Raw genomic sequence first — 27427 nt, 5'->3', positions numbered from 1 at the left:
TATCCTTTTCATTGTACCCTCTATGTCTCATACTTTTACTCCTGTATTTTTAATTCTTTGTCCTCTATGACTTAGTTTCTGAATAGCTTCTTCTAACTTATCTTTTTGGTTGTTTATTCTCTAATGGTCTGTGTTTAACATACTGTTAAGTCCATTCTCTGAGTTCTTAATTTCAATTATTCTTCAGTTTCAGAATTTCCTTTTTTTTTTTCAGTTCCTAGTCCTTTGCTGAAAATCTGTCCTTTTTATTATTTCTTCAAAAATGGTAAGCATAGTTATTTAAAATCTTCCTAAAAACTCCAATATTGGTACCTACTGCATGTACCTTTTTATTTTCTAATGTTTCTGCTGGTTTTTAATTATGTAGTCTTGTTCCATTGTGAGCCTGGTTATTTTCCTTTTTATTGTGGCCACATATTGTACTGCAATGTCCTTTGTAAAAATTGGATGCCTATGTTACTGTTATCCTGGTATAGAGAATTATAATATCTGAGTACATTAACAATCTAGGGTTGCTGAAATTCAGTTGCAGGGATTCAGATTATTCAAAACTGAACTGTAGCTCTTGTGGGGCACTATTACTGGTTCATCCTTATTCCTTAGATGTAGCCACTTTGGATCTAAACCCAAGGTAAGGCAGACTCACCAAGAATCTACTTGACAGCTCTGGATTCCATTCCTTTTCCTCTTAACTCTGCAAGGTGGTCAAAAGTGCTGCTCTACCTCCCAGCCATTCCACTGCTTCAACCTATATCAATAAAAACCCACAACAGAAAAGCTGTGCCCAAACCCAAGCTCACTTCCCCAAGACTGTCTTGCCCCAGATCCTAGCCTGGTAATTCTTCACTATCTTGTTAGCTCTCTGATGCTTTCAAGCAAAGTTTAAAAACAAGTTGTTTAATTATTCCAGTTATTCTCTTTAGGAGGTCTGGACTAAATGACCAAATCCAATATCACTAAAAATAGGAGCTTACAGCTGCAGTCATGCTACCCCTCAGCTTTCAGAAATATCTGCTGTTCTGCCTCCTCCCCCACATCCTGTGTTCTGATGAACCTTGTCTCTCATAGGTAACTATTTCAGAGGATCTAAGTCTGTGGTCAATTCCCATCTGAAAAAAGTATTTAAGGATTTCTTGGTGAGGTTTTGGTACTACTCATCAGTGATTCTGAGTGGCCTAGAAAATTGAAGAGACATGCCAGACCCCAATTTTGCCCTCTTCTATCATATGCATCAAAAAAAGAACTCTTAAGATCCTTCCCCATACACACATGTGCATACAACCTACACATGCACACAGCTGTTACAACTCCTTCTGAGGACTCAAGGAAGGATTAGCTCCCTTTACTATTAAATTCTTATCACCATCTTGCTTGCAAGGTTCCTGTGAGACAAATGTAAGTTACAAAGGCAGGTACGAAGCTAACAGAATCCTCCAGAGTTCTTGGCTAGACATAGGATCTTTTAGGGATTTATCTAAAACATCATCTCTAAGGGTAAAAGGTTCAAGGCCTGTTAGGTTTTTTGCCTTTTGATATAAGAATGGAGACTATTTATGGAATACCTTTAGCTAATCCACATGTCTGGAATAACTTTAATGTCACCAATGAGAGCCCATTTCTAACATTAATCATGCTAGTCAACAAGCTACCATTTTTATGAACAAAATCCTTTGATATTCAGTATGCTAATTAATAATGTCCATTTTTTAAAGGGGTTCAGCACGATGGCTTGATTTACATATATTGTGAAATGATTACCACAATAGATTTAGTTAACATCTATCATCTCATATAGATACAATAAAAAGAAAAGAAAAAGCAATTTTTAAATTTATAAGTGTCATAAGATGAAGATTTAATAGCTCTGCTTCTTCTTCCTCATCCTCTCCCCCAAATTTAGCATGCTTTTAATTATATCAATAATTAGCATTTGTAAAATACCTATTGTTGATTGAGTTGTGAGAGTTTAACAGAACTACTTACACTGACTGCCTCTAGTATGGGTTGCCTGATTAAAATATTGGGAGCCTCTTATTTCCTCCTGCTCTATGCAGGCACCCCGATAGTGCAGCCTTGATTAGGACATTAACAGACCATTCCTGGACTCTAGTCATTTTTACTTTTATTGAAGTATAGTTGACTTGCAATATTATATTAGTTTCAGGCGTACAACATAGTGATTTGATCATTTTCCTACCATCTTGATTAAATCCTAGCAGCAGTCCAGTTATACTTTGACCTAAGAAACACATTTATAATATCATGCTGTATATACAGACATACTTTGAACTTCAGTAAGTTACAGGCACTGTAACAGGAGGACTACAACCGACCCCATAACCAGGACTTAACTGAGTCAAAGAACCCTATTTTTCTCAGCAGTCAATTCAACAACCTTCCTTCTCCATGTGGAGCTTGGGAAAGACATTAGATGAGATTACTTTCCAGTCAGAGTGTGAATTGTTTTAATTACATGTTGTATAGTAGATTAAGTCAGTATATATCAAGGAAACCTTACTGAAATTTAAAAATAAAATATATTAATGAATGTATTCAAAATTGTCTCCTAACTGTAGGTTTGCTGATTCAGGATGTTGGCTTATTGCTATACCACCCAGTTGTGTAATATTGTGGTTTGATGATGAATAGACCTACTTAAGAAAATTCCACAATTCAGATCACAAGCATCCTAAGGCTATTAGAAAAAAAATCACAATTGTCAATAATGACTGCTTTATATTGCATATAGTCAGGGTCAAGAGGAGAAACTTTTAAATACCTATCACTAGCTCCTAAGACTAGTGGTTCTCAAAGCTCAGCTTCTGGACTGTGGTTGGAACCTCATCTGGGAATTTATAAGAATGCAAAATTTCAGTCCCATCCTAGACCTATTAAATCAGAAACTTTGGGGATGAGGTCCAGCAATGTGTTTTAACAAGCCCTCCAGGGTGTTCTAATCCATGACAATGTTTGAGAACCATTATTTCAGACTCTGGTCATCTTTCCTTTTTTTTTTTTTTCTGCAGTTTGAACATGATCAGACATTTGGTTTCCAATGTAGTAGATACTAAGGTACCCTACTATATCGTTGATTTTTTTGCAAATCTGGACTCAAGCACATTGTGCTACAATATTATTTCCAGGCTGGTGGCTCAGCTAGAGTTGCTGTTTTGTATCAAAGGACAAGTGCCTGAGCACTTAAGAAAGTATACTTAACCCAGTTCCCAGTGAAGTAGAGAAGGCATCCCAGGGAGTATGGCTTTCAAGTTGTTACTAAAGGGCAAACAGAAGTTAGTAAATGGAAACTGGGGAAAAATTGTGCCAGACAAGGGGAACTACAAGGACAAGCATGCATTATGGTTACATGCTTTTCTCTTGTTTGGAAGCTTAAAGAACTCAATGATTATATTCATTTAATTTTACCCATGTATATAGCAAACTTATAATCTTGTCAACATTTAATATATATTTTAAATGAAAAATTACAGAATTATTAACATATATTAACCTATAGGATTTATGTTGTTTTTCAAAACCTAGGAGAGTGAAACTTTGCATCCAAAAAGTATTTAGCAGTCTCTTAACTTATTTATTCTTATACCTTACCAGTTTTATTTTAAATTAGCACGTTTCCAAAACATATAATTTATTTATTTTTAATATATAAACTACTACACTAATAAGTGATAAATGCTTTAAAATTTGTGGAAAAATAATACAAAATTTGGAAAAAATTTTGGATGATATTATAAAATAAATATGAATGTAATTTGATTTTTTTTTCTCGCACCACAGTATAATGCCACATTAACCCCATGAACAGAGACCTCTGGCTTGGTAGAGAATGATCTTGAGAATCCTGCTAGCTGAAAGCTTGAGGACAGGCTCCACAGGTTACCTAGTGCCAAGCCCAGGAGGACTGCCTGGCCATGCTCTAAATGATAAGCATTAATAGTGCACTGGGTCATGATTTTACCCTTCAGAAAGATCACTCAGAGCACATCTGTAATATATCTGTTATGAACAAAGAGAAAGAAATGAACAGTATCTGTTCATCGTGGGGACAGAACCATGTATAATAATAGGATAACTGAAAACAAAGATGTAAAATGATTGTTGAAAACAGCATTAGACAATAGGAAAGCTACAGTATAGTCAATAATTATGTGTAGGTATCTTGCATATTCATGAATTTATGTATTATATTAGCATACTCAATATAAATTGTATTATATCTTTTGAATATATTTAGTATTTAGGTCTCAATCAGTGAGTAATGGGAAATGAGTTCTAAGCTTCTGTCCTATAGGATCAAGGCAACTGAATTTATTTCATTGGATTTCAAGTGCTTTTTTGCATATTCAGGAATATATTAGGTTGAAATCTTAATGTTCCTTACTAACTCTGACATTCTCTGAAGGTCATGTCCATTCACTTTGCTATAGTGAAGGACACTTGGATATGGCAACTGTCTCTAAGGGAAAGCGCTGAGGGGATAGTGGATGGGATTGTCATCTTTCATGCTGAGAGCTGCCTTACTGATTATACTAAAGCTGTTTTAAAGATTGTGCCTTTTCAGGATAATTGACAAAATACCTAGTAACCGTTGAAAGTGTTAGGCTTTGGCCTATTTAAGCAGAGGCAAGTAAGTGCAAAGTGGAGAGGCTTCTGATTTCTGGTCCTAGTGTGAATAGGATAAATTTTGAGATCTGTCTTCAGATGGCAGCAAGCTTTCAATAGGGAACTCGTAAGTATATCTGCCTAGAGTATGGGTTCATATAGAACTGTTAGCAGAAGATTATTATGAAAGGGGAAAAGCAAAGGGGTCAGACATATACAGGTTGGGAAGACTTGCAAAGTGCAGTTTATCACAACAAGATTTAATGAATATTGTTGCTTATCATAATCACAGCTGCATAGAGAAAGCTGAACAAGACCACCAAACGTGTACCTCACAGTTTTCATCACATTCACATTTGCTAATGTGCTAAAAAGTACTACTGTAGAGGCCCCAAGAAGAGATGTTTTTATATTGCTCTTAAACTCTATTGGTCAATATTTAGGGAAAGGAAGGTTGAAGAAATTTCAAACACCTTACTGTTTTTATCTTGGATGAATTAAGATCTAGGATTTGAGTGGGGGAGAAAAAAGGAGAAGAAATAGAAGAAAAAAGAAGAGATATTTATTTATATCATCAAATATGAGATATGACTGTGAAATCACAGATTCCAGAAATGCTCCAAGTGAGAATACATCAACCATCTTCTAACACTGGACTCCCAAATAGAGCAATCCCATTTGGTCCCGTAATAGTATCAAACAAAAGGAAGCTGATATTATAGGAGTTTCTCCCAAAGTAACACCCTCCTAATAATTTACTTGAATTTTGTACAATGAGTATTTGGAGTACAAGAAAATATCTTCCTAAGATGTAAATCCTACATCTGTTTATTAGTCATCCTTTCTATACTACAAAATAAATAAGTTAGTGCTATATTAACAAAGATAAAATCAACAAAAATCAAATGTCGGCACTGGCACAATAGGGACCACTTTCAAAATCTACTGTCTCCATCATTCAACAAATGTTTATTGATTGCCTACATTGTATACTTTCTGGCCAAGGGTGCAAAAATAGTACCTAGCGATCAGTTGTTTCAGAATAATGTGAGGAGGTTTTAAAAAGTATGTTCTGAGGCCCATCCTTAGGGATGCTTGTCATATCAGTAAAGGGAGATACAGGCATACTTCGTTTCATTGTACTTCATTTTATTTGCCATTCACAGGCATTACGCTTTTTTTACAAATTGAAGGTTTGTGGCAACCCTGCTTTGAGCAAGTCTATTGGCGCCATTTTTCCAACACCATTTGCTCACTTTGTGTCTCTGTGTCACATTGTGGTAATTCTCACAATATTTCAAACTTTTTCACTATTATTATATTTGTTTTGGTGATCTGTGATGAATGATTTTTGATGTTACTATTGTCATTGTTTTCAGGTGCCTCAAACTGCACCCATATAAGACTCTGAACTTACTTGATAAGTGTTGTGCGTTCTGGTCCACATCACTGATTGGCCTTTTCCTCATCTCTCTCTCTCTCCTTGAGCCTCCCTATTTTCCCTGAGACACAAAAGTATTGAATTTAGGCCAATTAGTAACCCTACAGTGGCCTCTAAATGTTCAAGTGAAAAGAAGAGTTGCCCATCTCTCAATTTAAAGCAAAAGCTAGAAATGATCAAACTTAGTGAGATAGGCATGTTGAAAGATGAGATAGTCAGAAAGCTGGGCATCTTGAACCAAACACTTAGTAAAATTGTGAATGCAAAGTAAAAGTTCTTGAAGGAAATTAGAAGTACTACTCCAGTGAATACATGAATCATCAGAAAGAGAAATAGGTTTATTGCTGATAAAAGAGAGTTGTAGTGGTCTGGATAGAAAATCAAACCAGCCACACATTCCCTTAAATGAAATCCTAATCCAGAGCAAGGCCCTAACTCCCTTCAGTTCTTTTTTTTTTTTTTTTTTTTTGCGGTACGCGGGCCTCTCACTGTTGTGGCCTCTCCCGTTGCGGAGCACAGGCTCCGGACGCGCAGACTCAGCGGCCATGGCTCACGGGCCCAGCCGCTCCGCGGCATGTGTGATCTTCCCGGACCGGGGCACGAACCTGTGTCCCCTGCATCGGCAGGCGGACTCTCAACCACTGCACCACCAGGGAAGCCCCTCCCTTCAGTTCTATGAAGGTTAAGAGAGGTGAGGAAGCTGCAGAAGAAAAATTTGAAGCTAGCAGAGGTTGGTTGAAGAGGTTTAAGGAAAGTCTCTATAACATCAAAGTGCAAGGTGAAGCGTCAAATGCTGATGTAGAAGCTGAAACAAGTTATCCAAAAGATCTAACTAAGATAATTGATGAAGATGGCTGTACTCAACATCAGATTTTCAATTTAAACAAAGCAGGCTTCTACTGGAAGAAGATGCCATGTAGGACTTTCATAGCTACAGAGGAGAAGGCAATGCCTGGCTTCAAAATTTCAAAGGACAAGCTGACTTTCTTGTCAGGGCTAATACAGCTGGTGTTTAAGTTGAAGCCAATGCTCATTTACCATTCCAAAAAACTTAGGGCCCTTAAAGATTATGCTAAACCTACTGTGCCCTATGCTCTATAAATGAAACAACAAAACCTGGATGAGAGCATATCTGTTTACAACATGGTTTACTAAATATTTTAAGCCCATTGTTGTGAGCTACTGCCTAGATAAAAGGTTCTTTTCAAAATATTACTCCTCATTGGCAATGCACCTGATGGAGATGTACAATATTAATGTTTTTTTCATGCCTGCTTATACAACATCCATTCTGCAGCCCATGGATCAAGGAGTAATTTTGACTTTCAAGTCTTATTATTTAAGAAATACAATTTTTAAGGCTATAGTTGCTATAGATAGTGATTCCTCTGAGGATCTGGGCTAAGTCAATTGAAGACCTCCTGGAAAGGATTCACCATTCTAGATGCCATTAAGAATATTCATGACTCATGGGAAGAGGTCAAAATATCAACATTCACAGGAATTTGGCAGAAGTTGATTCTAACCCTCATGGATGACTGAGGAGTTCAAGACTTCAGTGGAAGAAGTAACTACAGATGTGATAGCAAGATAATTAGAATTGGAAGTGGTGTCTGAAGATAGGAATGAATTGCTGTAATCTCATGATGAACCTTTAACAGATGAGGAAGAGTTGCTTCTTATGGATGAGCAAATACAGTGGTTTCTTGAGGTGGAATCTACTCCTAGTGAAGATGCTGTGAAGATTGCTGAAATGACAACAAAAAAATTAGTTGATAAAGTAACAGCACAGCTTGAAAGGATTGACTGCAATTTCAAAATACATTCTACTGTGGGTAAACACTATCAAACAGCATTGCCTGCTACAGAGAACTCGTTTGTCAAAAAAGAGTCATCAATGGGTCAGACTTCACTGCTGTTTCATTTTCACAAGTTGCTGCAACCACTCCGACCTTCAGCACCCACCACCCTGACTAGTCAGCAGCATCAGCATCAGGGATAGACCCTCCCCCATCAAAAAGATTATGACTCGCTGAAGGCTCAGATGATAGGTAGCATTTTTTTTAGCAGTAAAGTATTTTTACATAAGTTATTAACATTGGTTTTCTTTAGACATAATGCTATTGCTCACTTAACAGACTACAGTATATTGTAAACATCACTTTTATATGTACCGGGAAACCAAAGGTTCATGTGACTGGCTTTATTGCGATATTTGCTTTATTATGGTGGTCTGGAATTGAACCTATAATATCTCCAAGGTATGACTGTATCTGGTATCTGTGTTGGGTTTTTTTTATTTGTTGTAACATATTTATTGGAGTATAATTGCTTTAAAATGTTGTTAGTTTCTGCTGTATAACAAAGTGAATCAGCTATACATATACATATATCCCCATATCTCTTCCCTCTTGCATCTCCCTCTTACCCTCCCTATCCCACCCCTCTAGGTGGTCACAAAGCACAAAGCTGATCTCCCTGTGCTATGCAGCTGCTTCCCACTAGCTATCTACTTTACATTTGGCAGTGTATATATGTCAGTGCTACACTCTCAATTCCTCCCAGCTTACCCTTCCACCTCCCCATGTCCTCAAGTCCATTCTCTACATCTGCGTCTTTATTTCTGTCCTGCCCCTAGGTTCAACAAACCATTTTTTTTAGATACCATATATATGTTTCAGCATACGTTATTTGCTTTTCTCTTTCTGTTTTCTCTTACATCACTCTGTATGACAGTCTCTAGGTCCATCCACCTCACTACAAATAACTCAATTTCATTTCTTTTTATGGCTGAGTAATATTTCATTGTATATATGTGCCACATCTTCTTTCTCCATTCATCTATCAATGGACACTTGGGTTGCTTCAATGTCCTGGCTATTGTAAATAGGGCTGCAATGAACATTGTGGTACATGACTCTTTTTGAATTATGGTTTTCTCAGGGTATATGCCCAGTAGTGGGATTGCTGGGTCGTATGGTAGTTCTATTTTTAGTTTTTTAAGGAACCTCCAACTGTTCTCCATTGGGGCTGTATCAATTTACATTCCCACCAACAGTGCAAGAGGTTTCCCTTTTCTCCACACTCTCTCCAGCATTTATTGTCTGTAGATTTTTTGACGATGGCCATTCTGATCGGTGTGAGGTGATACCTCATTGTAGTTTTGATTTGAATCTCTCTAATGATTAGTGATGTTGAGCACCCTTTCATATGTTTGTTGGCAATCTGTGTCTCTTCTTTGGAGAAATGTCTGTTTAGGTGTCTACCCATTATTGGATTGGGTTGTTTGTTTTTTTGATATTGAGCTGCATGAGCTGCTTGTATATTTTGGAGATTAATCCCTTGTTAGTTGCTTCATTTGCAAATATTTTCTCCCATTCTGAGGGTTGTCTTTTTGTCTTGTATATGGTTTCCTTTGCTGTTCAAAAGATTTTAAGTGTCATTTGGTCCCACATGTTTATTTTTGGTTTTATTTCCATTTCTGTAGGAGGTGGGTCAAAAAGGATCTTGCTGTGATTTATGTCAGAGTGTTCTGCCTGTTTTCCTCTAAGAGTTTTATAGTGCCTGGCCTTACATTTAAGGTTTTAATCCATTTTGAGTTTATTTTTGTGTATGGTGTTAGGGAGTGTTCTAATTTCATTCTTTTACAAGTAGCTGTCCAGTTTTAATAGCACCACTTATTGAAGAGGCTGTCTTTTCTCTATTGTATATTCTTGCCTCCTTTATCAAAGATAAGGTGACCATATGTGTGTGGGTTTATCTCTGGGCTTTCTATCCTGTTCCATTGATCTATATTTCTGTTTTTGTGCCAGTACTATACTGTCTTGATTACTGTAGCTTTGTAATATAGTCTGAAGTCAGGGAGCCTGATTCCTCCAGCTCCGTTTTCCTTTCTCAAGATTGCTTTGGCTATTCGGGGTCTTTTGTGTTTCCATACAAATTGTAAAATTTATTATTCTAGTTCTGTGAAAAATGCCATTGGTTGTTTGATAGGGATTGCATTGAATCTGTAGATTGCTTTGGGTAGTATAGTCATTTTCACAATGTTCATTCTTCCAATCCAAGAAAATAGTATATCTCTCCATCTGTTTGTAAAATCTTTAATTTCTTTCCAAGAAAATACTATATCTCTCCATCTGTTTGTAAAATCTGTTTCTTGGATTCTTCCAATCCAAGAAAATAGTATATCTCTCCATCTATTTGTAAAATCTTTAATTTCTTTCATTAGTGTTTTACAGTTTTCTGCATACGGGTCTTTTGTCTCCTTAGGTAAGTTTATTCCTAGGTATTTTATTCTTTTTGTTGCAGTGGTAAATGGGAGTGTTTCCTTAATATCTCTTTCATATTTTTCATCTTTAGTGTATAGGAATGCAAGAGATTTCTGTGCATTAATCTTGTATCCTGTTACTTTACCAAATACATTGATTAGCTCTGGTAGTTTTCTGGTAGCATCTTTAGGATTCTCTATGTATAGTATCCTGTCATCTGCAAACAGTGACAGTTTTACTTCTTCTTTTCCGATTTGGATTCCTTTTATTTCTTTTTCTTCTCTGACTGAGGTGGCCAAAACTTCCAAAAATATGTTGTATAATAGTGGTGAGAGTGGGCAACTTTGTCTTTTTCCTGATCTTAGAGGAAATGGCTTCAGTTTTTCACCACTGAGAACAATGTTGGCTGTGAGTTTGTCATATATGGCTTTTATTATGTTGAGGAAGGTTCCCTCTATGCCCACTTTCTGGAGAGTTTTTATCATAAATCGCTATTGAATTCTGTTGAAAGCTCTTTCTGCATCTATTGAGATGATCATATGGTTTTTATCCTTCAATTTGTTAATATGGTGTATCACATTGATTGTTTTGTGTATGTTGAAGAATCCTTGCATTTCTGAGATAAACCCCACTTGATCATGGCGTATGATCCTTTTAATGTGCTCTTGGATTCTGTTTGCTACTTTTTGTTGAAGATTTTTGCGTCTAAATTCATCAGGGATATTGGCCTGTAATTTTCTTTTTTTGTGACATCTTTTTCTGGTTTTGGTGTCACGGTGATGGTGGCCTCGTAGAATGAGTTTAGGAGTGTTCCTCCCTCTGCTATATTTTGGAAGAGTTTGAGAAGGATAGGTGTTAGCTGTTCTCTAAATGTTTGATAGAATTTGCCTGTGAAGCCATCTGGTCCTGGACTTTTGTTTGTTGGAAGATTTTTAATCACACTTTCAATTTCAGTGCTTGTGATTGGTCTGTTTATATTTTCTATTTCTTCCTAGTTCAGTCTCGGAAGGTTGTGCTTTTCTAAGAGTTTGTCCATTTCTTCCAGGTTGTCCATTTTATTGACATAGAGTTGCCTGTAGTAATCTCTCATGATCCTTTGTATTTCTGCAATGTCAGTTGTTACTTCTCCTTTTTCATTCCTAATTCTGTTGATTTGAGTCTTCTCCATTTTTTTCTTGATGAGTTGGCTAATGGTTTATCAATTTTGTTTATCTTCTCAAAGAACCAGCTTTTAGTTTTATTGATCTTTGTTATCATTTCCTTCATTTCTTTTTCACTTATTTCTAATTTTATCATTATGATTTCTCTCCTTCTGCTAACTTTGGGTTTTGTTTGTTCTTATTTCTCTAATTGCTTTAGGTGTAAGGTTAGGTTGTTTACTTGAGATTTTTCTTGTTTCTTGAGGTAGGATTATATTGCTATAAACTTTCCTCTTAGAACTGCTTTTGCTGCCCCCCAAAGGTTTTGGGTCGTTGTTTTTCATTGTCATTTGTTTCTAGGCATTTTTTGATTTCCTCTTTGATTTCTTCAGTGATCTCTTGGTTATTTAGTAGTGTATTGTTTAACCTCCGTGTGTTTGTATTTTTTACACTTTTTTTTCCTGTAATTGATATATAGTCTCATAGCATTGTGGTTGTAAAAGATACTTAGTATGATTTCAATTTTCATAAATTTACCAAGGCTTGATTTGTGACCCAAGATATGTTCTATCCTGGAGAATGTTCCACGAGCACTTGAGAAGAAAGTGTAATCTGCTGTTTTTGGATGGAATGTCCTATGAATATCAATTAAATCCATCTTGTTTAATGTGTCATTTAAAGCTTGTGTTTCCTTATTTTTTTTATTTTGGATGATCTGTCCATTGTTGAAAGTGGGGTGTTAAAGTCCCCTACTAGTAGTGTGCTACTGTCAATTTCCCTTTTTATAGCTGTTAGCATTTGCCTTATGTATTGAGGTGCTCCTATGTTGGGTGCATAAATATTTACAATTGTTATATCTTCTTCTTGGATTGATCCCTTGATGATTATGTAGTGTTCTCTTTGTCTCTTGTAATAGTCTTTATTTTAAAGTCTGTTTTGTCTGATATGAGAATTACTTCCTCAGCTTTCTTTTGATTTCCATCTGTGTGGAATATCTATTTCCATCCCCTCACTTTCATTCTGTATTTGTCCCTAGGTCTGAAGTAGGTTTCTTGTAGACAACATATATATGGGTCTTGTTTTGTATCCTTTCAGCCAGTCTGTGTCTTTTGGTTGGAGCATTTAATCCATTTACTTTTGAGGTAATTATCTATATGTATGTTCCTATTACCATTTTCTTAATTGTTTGGGGCTTGTTTTTTGTAGGTTTTTTCCTTTTCTTGTGTTTCCTGCCTAGAGAAGTTCTTTTAACATTTGTTGTAAAGCTGGTTTGGTGGTGCTGAGTTCTCTTACCTTTTGCTTTTCTGTAAAGGTTTTAATTTCTTCGTTGAATCTGAATGAGATCCTTGTTGGGTAGAGTAATCTTTGTTGTAGGTTTTTCCCTTTCATCACTTTAGATATGTCCTGCCACTCCCTTTTAGCTTGCAGAGCTTCTGCTGAAAGATCCACTGTTAATCTTATGGGGATTCCCTTGTATGTGTTGTTTTTTAAGAACAAAAGTGATTCCAATACACAGCCAGGTTTGGATAATTCTCTTCTCGAAATTCAGAAGCTGAATCGCATATGTACACTGCTCTGAGAAGATTACAATCTCTGTCAGTATTCTATGTTGATGTGTTTCAGTGGCTTCATAAAGACTTTCACAACTTCACACATTGGGTTTTTCTTTCCTTTCTTCCTAAGGAACTTTATGGGTCTTGATACAATACTCACTATACATATGACACAGTGATTGAATAGTAATAATTTGACAGGGACATAAGCAGATGCTGACTAGCCTTAATAATGTGACCTGACTAATCACCCTGGTTCTCCTTGATGCATAATGTCATCAGTTTTCAGTTATCTTCAAATGGATTGACCACAGTGAAAGCTTTGTCTCCATATCCTGGTGGATGCTTCCCTAATTCAGTTTGTTTATATTCAAGGAATAAAAACGTATTTTAAGATCAACTGAATAAAACTTTATTGGCCTAAAAATCACATAAATAATACCAAAATAATTCACATTATTTTGAGTTTTTTTTAAATTTTGTATTATTGATGAAGTTCTTCTCTTCTCTCATATGTTTTAACAGAGTTATGTCTATAAACAGTAAAATCTATAAAACCAGGTATGTATTGTATTTACAAAATATTGTAATTATTTTAAATGATATGAACAACTTAGAGGAAATTTTTAAACACACATAAGTTTTTTTCCTCTTCTAATAAAATAAAAGATTTAAAGTAAATTTATTATATTTGTGCTGAATACTCCTATGATAGGTTAATCCTCATCTCTGACCCTAGAAAAATCCTTATAAAAACACTTTTCTTCTTCCATAGCTGCTTGTCATATGACAGTATAGGAAAGACAAATAATCCTATTATGTCTATACATTAAAACTCACATTCTTTTTTAGTTATGTGATCCATTTATTTGTAACTTTCAAAAAATATTTTATATCACTGTATATAACTTTGTAACGATTTTAAAATTTTTACTGATCACTTACTATGTATAACACTCTAGATTAAAAGCTTTAAATTAGTTGCAGAGAACAAATTGGAAAGATGAAAGTAATGCAATATACACTTTACTTTCAGTGAGTTTATAATATGGTGATGAATATAGACACGAACATATATAATACATAGCAGTGAGTGGAAAAGGGGGAGAAAAGAAAGTAGAAGATGCAGCTTGAATATGAAATTGAACAACCTTACCTTACTAAAATCAAATATTATATACCCTTCTGGGGCATACTCAATTGTAAGCAGTCTAGCTTTTGGTCAAGGAAATGAGATGAAGAGTCTGTTTATAGTCCAGTTTCAGGTATTGGAGTTAAGTTAGGTGAGAGAGATTTCTCTGGGGGTTTCATCTAAAAGCACAAGCACAGCCCAAATAGAGGGATGACTGTAAATCCCTGAGACCTTCTTTCTCTTCTCCTCATCTCTCTTCCCTCCCCTTTCATCCCCACACACAAATTGGTTGATAAAAGAAAACAGATATAAATGAGGACTACAATTATACACTATTTTAATATCTCTTCTAATGAGGTTGCAAGCACCAGTTTAGACATCCTAGTCCTATATCTGCCTGGTTTTTGTTTGTTTAGCTTGACTCCCTTCTCCCAAACTCATTGAAACTTCTTTTTTTCTTGAAGTGTTTGTAGTTTCATTCCACAAGCTGTGATAACAGGAATTCCTTTTGCTTTTTAAAATTTTACTCTGTTTTAGTTGAATTGTGTTGCAAACTAAATTAAGATCTTTATAAAGGGCAATATAAATATGTAATAAAAGTTATAGCAAATGATTGCAGTACCTAAAGAAATGTGTACCCACATTTGAGTTTAGCTGAGACATACAAACAGCAGTTGCTTTAAAACTTTTTAAAGCCATGTATTCATTGTGATTTTTGGCTCTTCTCAGTATTGTTGCTCATTTCTAGAGGTCCCTTAAAATAAGGAATGCTATCATGGCTTAAGCAATATTATTTTTTTAAGCAGAAATCAAATGTCAAAATAAATCCAAATGGGTAAATCCTACCTTAATAATGAACATATGTTTCTTGTTCCCTGCTTGCTAAACCCAGATGTTAATTACTACATTTGTCAGTACATTGCTCTTTTCCTATTTGGAGCTGGCTGAGATTACGATGCAGGCAGGATAAATGTCATATGTGTATCATCAGTAAAACCAAGATTATTTTTCAAAGTCTGGTAAAATGCTGATGACATTTGAGAACCAGAATTATAAAAGATTCTTTAAAAGTTCACTGTTTTTCATAGTATCATTCTTGCATGTAACTCCAATACAAATACAGTGGGTTGAACTACATTAAAGACTGGACATTATGACAAGCTGCTTTATGAAAAAAGCAATAAAATACAATTACTGTTCAACTTTGATTTAAAATGCTTATGGGAATTCATTTTTAAATTCACATTTTTACGGTGCTTCATGGAGTTTGAGAGAGATTTAGCTTATTGTTTTAACTCACTGAAACTAAATCTTGCAGTCAGTTCTAGATGTTGGCTGGTCTGTTAATAAATGGGAATTCTTAATGTGTTATTTTAAAGACAGGAAAAATTGATCTCTGTGTTATATTGCATCACTTCTGATCTTTGCAAGGACTTTAACTCTCTGTAGTCTTTGAGAATAAGAATATGTTCATAGGATACTGGAAAAACACTTAGGTTTTGAGCAACTCTGAATTGATCAACTGTCTCAAAAATCAATGATTTTAAATTACCAATGACTTAATAATATAATTGGTAAACAAAATATTAATGTGAGCTCTGAATTTAAAATATAAGCTGATGCAGATTTTGATTTAAAATTTCTCACTTGGCTTCAAGTTTGCTCTTTATTGACTGAATTTCTAATTTAAGAACACATTATTAGACACTAAGAATCCTATATTAGTTAGATAAACATCTACTCAAGCAAAAAAATGTATATGTATAACCTCATATAGTGTTTAATATAACCTAATGTGTTTACATGGATCATTGATATCAAAGTCCAATAACTTCAGAGTCCTTAAGACAAATACCAACCATGTATTAATTTATTCACCAAATATATAATGTTTTACATAGGAGGGATGTTCCAAATATTTAACAACTGTTAGGGCACAGGAACTGATTAATCAGGATAAGTGCAGGCCATCAACCCACCTTTATGGCCATACAAGCTTGCATTGGTTGAATGTTTGCTGTGATGGATGGAGAAAACTGTAGTAAGAGCAGTGCGGAATGAGGGTTTTTCAGGAGCTTGGATCAAAATATTAAGTTTGAGTTGCCTGTGAGACTTCTAAGTAGAGATGTCAAGTGGAAAGTTGAATGTCTTGAGTTGAGGGGAAAAGAGAGGCTGGAAATATAAATATTGGAGTTTCAATTAATAACTGGTTTTCATTGCCATGAGACTGGATGTTACTTAGGGTGAAAATGTAAATATAAAAGAGAAGAGGTCTGAATACGAGACCATGCAGCACACCAACTTTAAAGTTTGAGAAGATGGAAGAGAATCAACAAAATAGACTGAGGAAGAGCAATCTGTTGGAAACCAAAAGAATATGGTGCCTGGGAATTCCCTGTTGGTCCAGTGGTTACAACTCCACGCTTCACTGCAGGGGGCACAGGTTCAATCCCTGGTCGGGGAACTAAGATCCTGCATGCCATGTGGTGCAGCCAAATAAATAAATGACTCGTGGAGGTAATTAATTAAAAAAAAAAAGAACATGGTGCCTGAAATCCAAGACAAGAAATTATTTCAAAGAAGAAGGAATGACAAGCTGTTTCAAATGCTACTAATGGGTCAAAAATTGAGAATTGACCACTGGATTTAGCAGAATGGATATCATTGGTGAATTTAACAAAAACAGTTTGATGAGAGTGCTGGGAACAAAAACCTTATTAGAATGGGTTCAAAAGAGAATGTGAAGAGAGAAATTTGGGGTAGAAAGTGGAAAACAATCCTTGCAGAATCTTTACTAAAGATGAATAGGAAAAAAACAGTGTGCAGGGAAATGTAAGTCAAGAATTTTGTTTACTGAAATGAATTATAGCATACGTGTATGCTGGTAGGAAAATCCACTGAAGAAGCAAAAATTGGTGTTGCAATTAGCCATATACCAGAGCGATGATCTTGACTAGAGAAGAGAGCATGTGATCTAGTGCCCAAATCAGTCTCAAATTAAAGCACAGGCAGTCCTCCTATGTAGTGGACGAAATGGCAGAGGTAAGGTAAGATGATAGATATTGAGCGCTTATAGAAATTCTTTTCTGCTCCTGTTTTTTCTGTAAACAAGAAGACAGCCATAGGAGTTCCTGGTGACCTAGTGGTTAAGATTCCCTTCCATTGCCATGGCCTGGGTTCAAACCCTGGTCAGGGAACTGAGATCCCTCAAGCCCGTACAGTGCAACCAATAAAAAAAGAGCCTTGAACAGATTGAAAGAGGGGAAAAGCATGTTGGCATTTTGAGGAGTGAGGCTAGGGTATTAAATAGTCCTATAGGTGAATGGAAGAATAAATGGTGTAGTGATGTGAAAAATTGCCAGAAAATTGAGCACCAATTTGTGGGTAGTGGGCATGAGGTGAAAGTAAGATCAGTAAGCACGGTTGAGTGCTTTTCTCCAGCAACATTCAGCACACCTGTTACAGTTGCAGAGTTGGCAGAGAGTAACCAGAGTTGTTCTGTTTTCATTTTTGTTTTTTGCCAAGTGAATAATAGAATAACGGGAGAAAGGGTCAAAAGAGTTAAAAGGAGTATACGAGAGAGTTATTATAAGTATTGACCGTGAGATCCATATTGGCCAAGGAGGGATATGATAATAATGAGAGGAGTTAGGGTCAGTGAAAAGGTCAACAGATTGTTCGAGTTACATAACTAGAGGAAAAGAGCTGAAAAGGAGGGAGCGGGTGGTTGTAGACTCAGAAGCTAGGAATCAAGACAATGGAAGAACTTCAGTCACTGATCCAGATAAGATCAAGAGAACAAGAGTGAGTGATGGAGTAAGATGCAGAACAAGATTATTGGATGAGATGAGTTAAAAACAAAGAATCTACCATAAAGAAGGATGCTTTGTGTCAATGTTAAAATAAGTGTGAATTATGACAAGTATTATTGGAGAAAATGACAGTGTTCCAGGGTTTAAAATGTTGTAGGAATGAAGGCCAGTGACCTAGAGATCAGTAGACAAGTGCAACAACAAGAGGGAGAGGGCTGTATAGTCAGTAGACATGGATATTCAAAGCAGGGCATTTTTATATGGGAAGAAAGTGTGGAGATTGGAAGATCAAGGAGATGCAAGGAGGATACCTACCCCATCCCCAGGACCAGGGTTATAAAGGGAATGTGAGACAGCATTACTACCATTTCAGAAACTTAAAAGGAAAGCAGAAGGGACTGTTCAGAGAATATAGTAAGTTGAGCTTATAAGGAGCTTTGCTGATGACATTCTCCAAGGCTGACTGCTGTTTTCTCTTTCCTCCACAATGCTGCACTGTCAACTTTCTAAGAAATATCTGATCATGATGTTTTTCTGTTTAAAATTCATCAATAGGTCCCAGTAGCTTTAAGTTTGTGCAGAAGACCAGCATGCTCTAGGACTCCTACGAAACTCTCTCTAGGCACATCTCCCACCTATCCCCATATGTATTCTTCACATCTATAGGTCATTGGCAGTGGTAACACAGGTGGGCCTGGGCTTACTGATTTACTCTACATTCTTTTTTTTATACTAATCTCAATCAGTCAACCACTTATGCCATCTGGTATTCAGTTTTCTCATTTCTAGAATGAAGTAGTTAAATTCAGAGCTTGTCCTCCAGAAAACTATTACCACTTGAAGAATTAAACAGAAAAGCAACATTCTTTTTTTTATTATTTACTTATTTGGCTGTGCCAGGTCTTAGTTGCAGCATGTAGGATCTAGTTCCCTGACCAGGGATCGAACCCAGGCCCCCTGCATTGGGAGTGCAAGCCACTGGACCACCAGGGAAGTCCCCAGAAAAACAACATTCTTAATAATGGGAGAATATTGTTGGTATTTCAGAATATTTAAGATAAGTGGCCTTGCTCATTAATTGCCAACTGTACCCTCCAGTCATTGAGACAACCAAAAGTGTGCCCATAAATCTTTAAGCATCTCAGATTGTCAGATAGCTTGATAAAATGCAGGCTGCCCAGTTAACTTTGAATTTGAGATAAATAAATATTTTTAGTGTAAGTATATTGTAAATATTGCATGGGCATCATCTGTTTTTATTTGTTATATCTGGCAGCTCTATATATGGAAAGCCCTGCAGACTAGGATTATATCTATAGTCAATGTAAAAATGGCACCCCTAGAGTTGCTCAGTATACAACCTACACAACTAAATATAGCCACACTGCTTGGTGGTCAGTACAAACCCAACTGAAAACACTGGTTCAGGTTATCAGTGAAAGCAACTGTAGCACTAACATTTCTATAATTCTCCAAACTATCCAGTAGTGCAATGTGCTAAAAAGCTGTGGGATACATGTACATAAGTAAAACCAAATCTGAGGAGAAAATTTGATTATTTTGAAATCAAGCAATACTACTTTTTTTATCTTCTTAATCATTTTTATTGATTTCTCCCTTCCATTGACACTGGATCATGCTTTTCCTCAAGAATGAAAACCATATTGCTACATTAAGAAATTAGTATTCAGCATGTCACCCACACCTGGAATTACAAATGTAGGTTTCAAGGATATGACAGTGTAAATACAAGGGAATAATTAGCTATTGGTGACATTTCAGACACGAATTGGGAAGATATTCTGCCTACTCTTGAAGTGTAATAACCATTAGGAGGTGAGGTCAAAACGTTGCCAGAGAATAATAATTGACTGGTTGTCAAAAGCCAAAGAAGGTCAAATTCCCTTCAACAAATTCTGAAATTTGATTTCAGACTTTCAAACTAAAAAACTTGATTTGGTCAGCTTCCTGAAGATGGATATATTTCTTGAGGATAGATTATTATACAAGTTCACAAGAGATCAATATGTAGAGATAAAAATTGCTAATTAACTAGTTTACAATGATGCATAAAACTGCTACACAGATAAAAATATTTGCATTAGAAGACCAATGTATTCTATATCTGAATACAGATCTCAGTTTCTATTAATAAATAGTTACTGAGTAAAAATACTATATTAAATATGAGTGAATAAATGATCTCTGCTCTTGATATCTCACTGACTAGGCTAAAAGAGTAGAGAAGAGAGAATGTGATAAAACTTGGGCAAATGGGTGGATAGAGGTGGAAAGGATGGAGAAAGGAGCATGTAGAAAAACAGAGATAAGAGAGCATGACACACTTGAGGAAATATAATTCAGTATAGTTAATATACTAGAAGAGAAATGGTGAGAGATGAAGATAGGGAAATGAGCAAGATCCCATTCAAGAAAGGTCTTACAAGCCTTGTTAAGCAGTTGATCTTTTTGCTTAAGAGCAATGGGGAGTCACTTCTGGGTTTTAAGCAGTTAATTATTAGATTTTTATTTTGAAAGATCAGTTTGGCAATTGTGTGATGAATAGACTGGATGAAAGGGTAGCAAGAAAAGAGTCGGGAACACTTGCTGTAACTTAGGTGCGAAGTGATGATACTAGAACAAGGAAGACGACAGTATACCTGGAGGGAAGAAATGGATAAGTGAGGTATTTAGGAGGTGAAATTAATAGGACTTATCATTTAACTTTTTGTGTGGGGTAGGGAGAATGGAGAGTCCAAAACGATATACCTTATTTTGAGCCTGGATACAGGAAGAAGTAGCAAATCGAGGGGAAAGAAAATGCGTGTAGTTTGGGGGTTTTAATTATCTTTAGTCAAGGAAGCCAATAAAAAGACATTTTGATGTAGAGGGCTGAGACTCAAGAGATAGATCTGAGATAAAGGTCTAGATTTGTGCATCATTATAGAAGCCACCAAAAGGGATAACATCACAGGGAACGAATGTGTTAGAGTAATGAGAGAGATGGGCCTAGAAGTGAGGGACGCTAGAATTTAAGTTATAAGCAAAAGGAAAAGGAGCCTGAAAAATGTCTAAGAAGAGATGGCAGGACAAATGGAAGAAAAACTGGGAGAACTTGCTATCAAGAAAGCAGGTGAAAGAGTTTTTCACTAAAAATGGAGTAGTTATATAAGGGCCAAGAAAATCTCCATTGGATTTAGGGGAAAAAATGACCTTAAAAAAGAGAAATGATGGTAAGAGCATTTTCAGAGGACGATTAATGACAGAAACCTGAGTGTGATAGATCATAAAGTGAGTGGAAGTTGAAGAAGAGGAACCAGTGTGAGTGCTGACAACTCTTCCCATAAGTTTGTGTCAAAGAGGAGAAAAATAATAGGACTTGAAAGGAGCACTAGTGACAAGACATTATTTTTGTGTGAGTGTACTTTGTGTGGTTTGACTCATCTGTTTGTTAGTTGTTAAAATGGAGAGAGTTGGCCACACTTGATATTGGAGGGAGGAAGGAAGGGAGGAAGAAAAATAAAAGAAAAGAAAGAAAGAAAGAAAGGAAGGAAGAAAGAAAAAGAAGGAAGGGAGGGAGAAAGAAAGAAGGAAGGAAGGAAAGAAAGAGAAAGAGGGAGGGAGGAATGGAGGAAGAGAAAGACACTAAAGTATAGATTGGGATATTCTACAAGGTTCTTGAGGAGGAAGGAATAGAATCTAGGACACAGAAAGACGTGATCAGCATTGGATGATGTCTTAGTTTGTTAGGGCTGCCATAGCAAAGTACCACAAACTGGGTGATGTAAACAACAGAAATGCATTGTCTCACAGTTCTGGAAGGTGGAAGTCTGAAATCAAGGTGTCGACAGGGTTGGTTCCTTCTGACTGCTGTGAAGAAGAGTCTATTTCAGGCCTCTGTCCATGTCTTATAGATGGTAGATGGCCATTTCTTCCTTATGTCTCTTCACATCATCTTTGCTACATGAATGTGTCTAAATTTTCCCTTTTTATATTGGATTAGAGGTCCACCCTCCACCAATATGACCTCAACCTAATTTAACTAATTACATCTGCGATTACTCTATTTCCGAATAAGATCACATTCTGAGCTACTGTGGGTTAGGACTTCAACATATAAATTTTCAGAGGGTAGAATTCAACTTATAATAGATGAGAAGAGAGACACTTCTTCCCGTGTAGCAGGAAAAAAAGAGAAAAAGTGGCTTTGTGCAGCTGTAGATTTTGTAGCAGGAAATATAGGAGTTTCCATCTGCCTTTTATTTTCTCTAGAGTGGAGACAAAATCATCAGCAAAGAAGGAGTCAGAGTTGGAAGTGTAAGTTTCTGGAAGAGGTTTTAAAGAGCCATTGCACAGAATGAAGGCTAACTGGGTAGAATGTCAGGCAGCTTTGCAGGTACTATGGCATCAGCTTATGATAGTCAAAAGAAATAATCAATTATTTAGTGGTGCCCTTCAGATAATAATATAGGAAGGGCTGCTTTGGTCATATAATGGCTTAAAACAAAATGTGTGTCAGTGTCACTAAGGAAAAGTTATTCTGATTCACCAGTTAGCCCATTTATTTGGAGCCCAGGTTAAATGTCAGTTTGTTTGTGACAATCTCAGTTTAAAAGAGAAGCACACTCACTTATTTGTTCTAAAATTAAACGGAACTAGAATTTCTATTAAAGCATTCAATACAATCTGTTTCCTCCACTAGATTGTGTTCTAAAGAGAGGGGTCACCTTTTGCATCTTTCTGTTTCTAAATATCCCCTAACATTCCTCTATGGCATTGGTGTAGTCAGTAATTAGTGAGCATTTCTAGAATTGAACTTTGAGGAGTAATGAGTTTTCACTGAGTACCTGTGTCCTACTGAGAGTAATTTTTCTTCAAAAGTTTTGTCCAATGGTACACATTTTCTAGAAAAAGGAGGTGTGAGATTCATGCATAATTGTAAAGTTCAAGAATATAAACATATGGTGAGTTCTAAAAGCAGAGCACACCTGAGCCTCTTAAAGAAATATCAAATAACCAGATATCTAATCTCATGAAAGTTAAGTTTAACTTGGTGTAAAATTATAGCATTGACTTAATAAACTTCCTAGTATATTTTTTCTATTTATGGAATCTGTAAATATAGATATATCTATAAATAAAACAGGTATCTATAAACATTATATATTAGGGTCAACATTTTTAAATACTAGGGAATAGGAACAATAAATAAATGTAAGATATGAAAAAATATTTTATTTTGCCTTATTTTTCAGAGTGATTGTGTACTTAGTTTTTTCCTCTCTGAGCCTGTGGAACAAACAATGGAAGAATCATCACCTGTGGACCTAGGCAAGTAATTTTATCATTATTTCTATGTACAATTATTGTTTCAATATAATTGTACAAAAATCATAACTATAATTTTTTATTTTTCAAATTAAAATCTCTTTTTAAGAATAAGGCCTTAAGAGTCTTTTCTAACCACTTCGAAAGCTTTTTAACTCCTTAGACTATGTCTATCAAGTTAAATTAAACCCAGATATATTTGTCCAATTATAATAACTACATGGTATCACACTATTAACTCATTTCAATTAATTGTGCATTGAGATGGAGTTGCATTTCAGAGGCAGAAGTCCTGTTTTCCCCTGCAGGTAAGTCTTACAATTTACTCAACATATTTGGAAGCAACAAAAATAAATATTAGGCAATAATAATGATCATGAGTTATCTAGCAGTTTCACTCTTATCTTTTAAAGCTCAATAATTATTCCAGCTCCCTCATGAAGTCTTCTTTTATTACCAGGATCCCAAACTAGACCAGCACAATTATTCACCCTATTCTCTGCCATATGTATGTTAATTCTAATTAATTTTTCTATCATCATCTCACCTAGATTGGCAGAGACTCTTTTTGAATGTCCCGTCAATCTTTTTTTTTTTTGACAGTTTAAAATATTACTTATTTTTTTGAGAGGCCTAGGTTTAATTACATGCTTGGGGATGGGTCTTTACCCATTTGTTCATCTCCATTTTTGCTTAAGTTATCTCTAGTTTTCTCTTATGTGAAGCCAAGAGCATCTCAGCCGTTAAAATATTAGAATGTCCTATCAATCTTAAGCATTCGTAATATAATTCCATTGCCAGTGGCCATCTAATACTGATACTGGTCTTTATCTCATATAAGATTTGCAAACCCATAATTTTCTAGAGCTTACCCCCCTTTCCTTTGCAGCTCCCTGTCTGAGTTTTATCCACATCCACCTTCCAATTCTCTGCCTTTAAGATTAGGCCCATCTGCTCATTACCTCTGCCTGTATCTGACATCCTAGATATTTAACCCTCATACAGAACAACAGTTCTGTACAGCCAGGTCAGGTCTTATAGTGTGACTATTTATTGTTACATATTTATTTTTGTGTCTGCCTTGTTTCTCCTGTTAGACTGAGAGTAACTTTAAATCAAGGACTCACTTCCCTACTATGCATTGCTCTATACTAACAAATCCTAATTTAATATATGAGAATTGTACCACTTTTATTCCCCACATTTTACTCATGTAACATTACTCTCTAAGATGCTTTATATAGTCAATATATAACATATATATATGTTCAATATATAACATATATATATATAACATACATATATATCAATATATAACATAAACAATATTAAGTAAGGTAATTTCTTACATTTTATAGCATGTATCTAAAGAAGAATAATGCCCACAATATAAAATATTTTTATTGTCATAATTTACAAATTATACAACAAATATCTTTTTAAAAAATATAGTATTAGCTGGGGAGATTTTCACAATCAATATTTATAAACTTGCATTAAACAGATTAAAAAACCCAATAATCATAAAGTTGCCAATTTCTAGAGATGTCAAACTTTAAGAAAAAGCTACTAGATTGGCCTCTATTTTGTCATTAAAGGCCTTAAAGAAAATTCTTTCTCTGTGTTTCAAAAAGTAAACTGTGGATCACTATCAAGTTTTTAAATTTGGTGATTATTATAAGGTGTTTTAAAATACATACACACAAAAAATTTAGGATTCTTATTGTAAAAACTAAAATGGTTGCTTGAGAATTCTTTTTTTTCTGGTTTGCTTATATCTTACTACATCATACAATACTCAGGATTTGTTTCGTCACTGTTAATGAGCAAAAGATTTGATTCTCAATATTTTTAAATACAGGCTGCCTATGAAATACAGCTTGTTATCTTAAAACAACAGAACACACCTTCTAAGCAGGATATGCAAATCATTACAACAAACAAGGATTAGCAGGAAGTTGTTCCTTCTTGTATGCTTTAAATTATTTCCTCTTTCCTACTTCTGAATTCTTAATGTTAATACTTTTGTCACAGAATATCAGTTGATTCTAAACAAGAAGCACAATATTATTCTAAGCATAATTCTTGTCAACTAGTTGAAACTTTGAGCTTATGTTGTTAGATGAGTAGAGGATAAAGTTATTCAAGTGTATTTAAATAATGGTTTAAATAGGATGACCTTAAGCAAAAATCCCAGACTTTACCATTTTACTACCACAGCTAATGAATTGAGAGTGGATTCTGGACACCTATGTATCTAGGCACATGACTTATAAAGATCATATTAGAAATCATTTATAGTCCTGCATCTGGGAGATATTCATATTCCTTTGCCTTTACTCACTAACTAAACGTGCCACGGTAGAACAACAGAAGAATTTATCTTTTCCACGTGCCAGCCAATCACTTCTCTCCTCTACTTAACACTTTTCCTTGGCTTCTCATTGCCTTTAGGCAAGGGCAACATCATGGGCTTGTAACCTATGCAGTCATACAAAGCACAGTGCTTAGAACAATCCTGCTGTCACTGTACTGAAATTCTTAACAATTTCTGTAAAAAGGGCTCTGAATTTTCATTTTCCTTTTTTTTTTTTTTTTTTTTTTTTTTTTTGCGGTACGCGGGCCTCTCACTGTTGTGGCCTTTTCCGTTGCAGAGCACAGGCTCCAGACGCACAGGCTCAGCGGCCATGGCTCAGGGGCCCAGCCGCTCTGCGGCATGTGGGACCTTCCCGGACCGGGTCACAAACCCTTGTCCCCTGCATCGGCAGGTGGACTCTCAACCACTGCGCCACCAGGGAAACCCCTTCATTTTGCATTTTTATTTCACTGACCCCCACAAATTATGTAGCTTGCCCAGCTCTTTGGAAGAAGACCAAAATCCTCCTGATGCATCTCAGCAGAATCTGGCACCCACCAATTTCCCTTTCCAGTCTAATATCAGGTCCTTCCCCATCTTGATTCCTATCTTTTTCCAATTTTTCAACTAAGACAAGATCCTCAGTACCTCACAGATTCAATTTTCTCTGCCTAGATCACTTGACTCCTGTTCCACCTTGCCCATCATTTTTTTTTTTTTTTTGCTACATTCATTGGAGTATAATTGCTTTACAATGGTGTGTTAGTTTCTGCTTTAAAACAAAGTGAATCAGTTATACATATACATATGTTCCCATATCTCTTCCCTTTTGCGTCTCCCTCCCTCCCACACTCCCTATCCCACCCCTCCAGGTGGTCACAGAGCACCGAGCTGATCTCCTTGTGCTATGCGGCTGCTTCCCACTAGCTATCTACCTTACGTTTGGTAGTGTATATATGTCCATGTCTCTCTCTTGCTTTGTCACAGCTTACCCTTCCCCCTCCCCATATCCTCAAGTCCATTCTCTAGTAGGTCTGTGTCTTTATTCCTGTCTTAACCCTAGGTACTTCATGCCATTTTTTTCCTTAAATTCCATATATATGTGTTAGCATACAGTATTTGTCTCTCTCTTTCTGACTTACTTCACTCTGTATGACAGACTCTAGGTCTATCCACCTCATTACAAATAGCTCAATTTCGTTTCTTTTTATGGCTGAGTAATATTCCATTGTATATATGTGCCACACCTTCTTTATCCATTCATCCGATGATGGACACTTAGGTGTCTCCAGGCTATTGTAAATAGACCTGCAATGAACATTTTGGTACATGACTCTTTTTGAATTATGGTTTTCTCAGGGTATATGCCCAGTAGTGGGATTGCTGGGTCATATGGTAGTTCTATTTGTAGTTTATTAAGGAACCTCCATACTGTTCTCCACAGTGGCTGTATCAATTTACATTCCCACCAGCAGTGCAAGAGTGTTCCCTTTTCTCCACACCCTTTCCAGCATTCACTGTTTCTAGATTTTTTGATGATGGCCATTCTGACTGGTGTGAGATGATATCTCATTGTAGTTTTGATTTGCATTTCTCTAATGATTAATGATGTTGAGCATTCTTTCATGTGTTTGTTGGCAGTCTGTATATCTTCTTTGGAGAAGTGTCTGTTTAGGTCTTCTGCCCATTTATGGATTGGGTTGCTTGTTTTTTTGTTATTCAGCTGCATGAGCTGTTTATAAATTTTGGAGATTAATCCTTTGTCAGTTGCTTCATTT

At 35.9% G+C, this 27427-nt stretch overlaps 1 protein-coding gene across 1 annotated transcript in view; it reads left to right on the top strand.

The window, feature by feature from the left end:
- PIK3C2G (phosphatidylinositol-4-phosphate 3-kinase catalytic subunit type 2 gamma) overlaps positions 1 to 27427 on the top strand; it is a 390888-nt gene that overhangs the window by 301754 nt on the left and 61707 nt on the right. The window contains exon 30 of the mRNA XM_079938052.1: positions 23221 to 23296. Coding sequence (XP_079794178.1) covers positions 23221 to 23296 — 76 coding nt within the window. The remainder of the gene's footprint in view (positions 1 to 23220; positions 23297 to 27427) is intronic.

Source organism: Stenella coeruleoalba (assembly GCF_951394435.1).
Source record: "Stenella coeruleoalba genome assembly, chromosome: 11".
In the NCBI taxonomy this organism is placed as follows: domain Eukaryota; kingdom Metazoa; phylum Chordata; class Mammalia; order Artiodactyla; family Delphinidae; genus Stenella; species Stenella coeruleoalba.
This window is presented reverse-complemented; position numbering and strand designations above follow the sequence as displayed.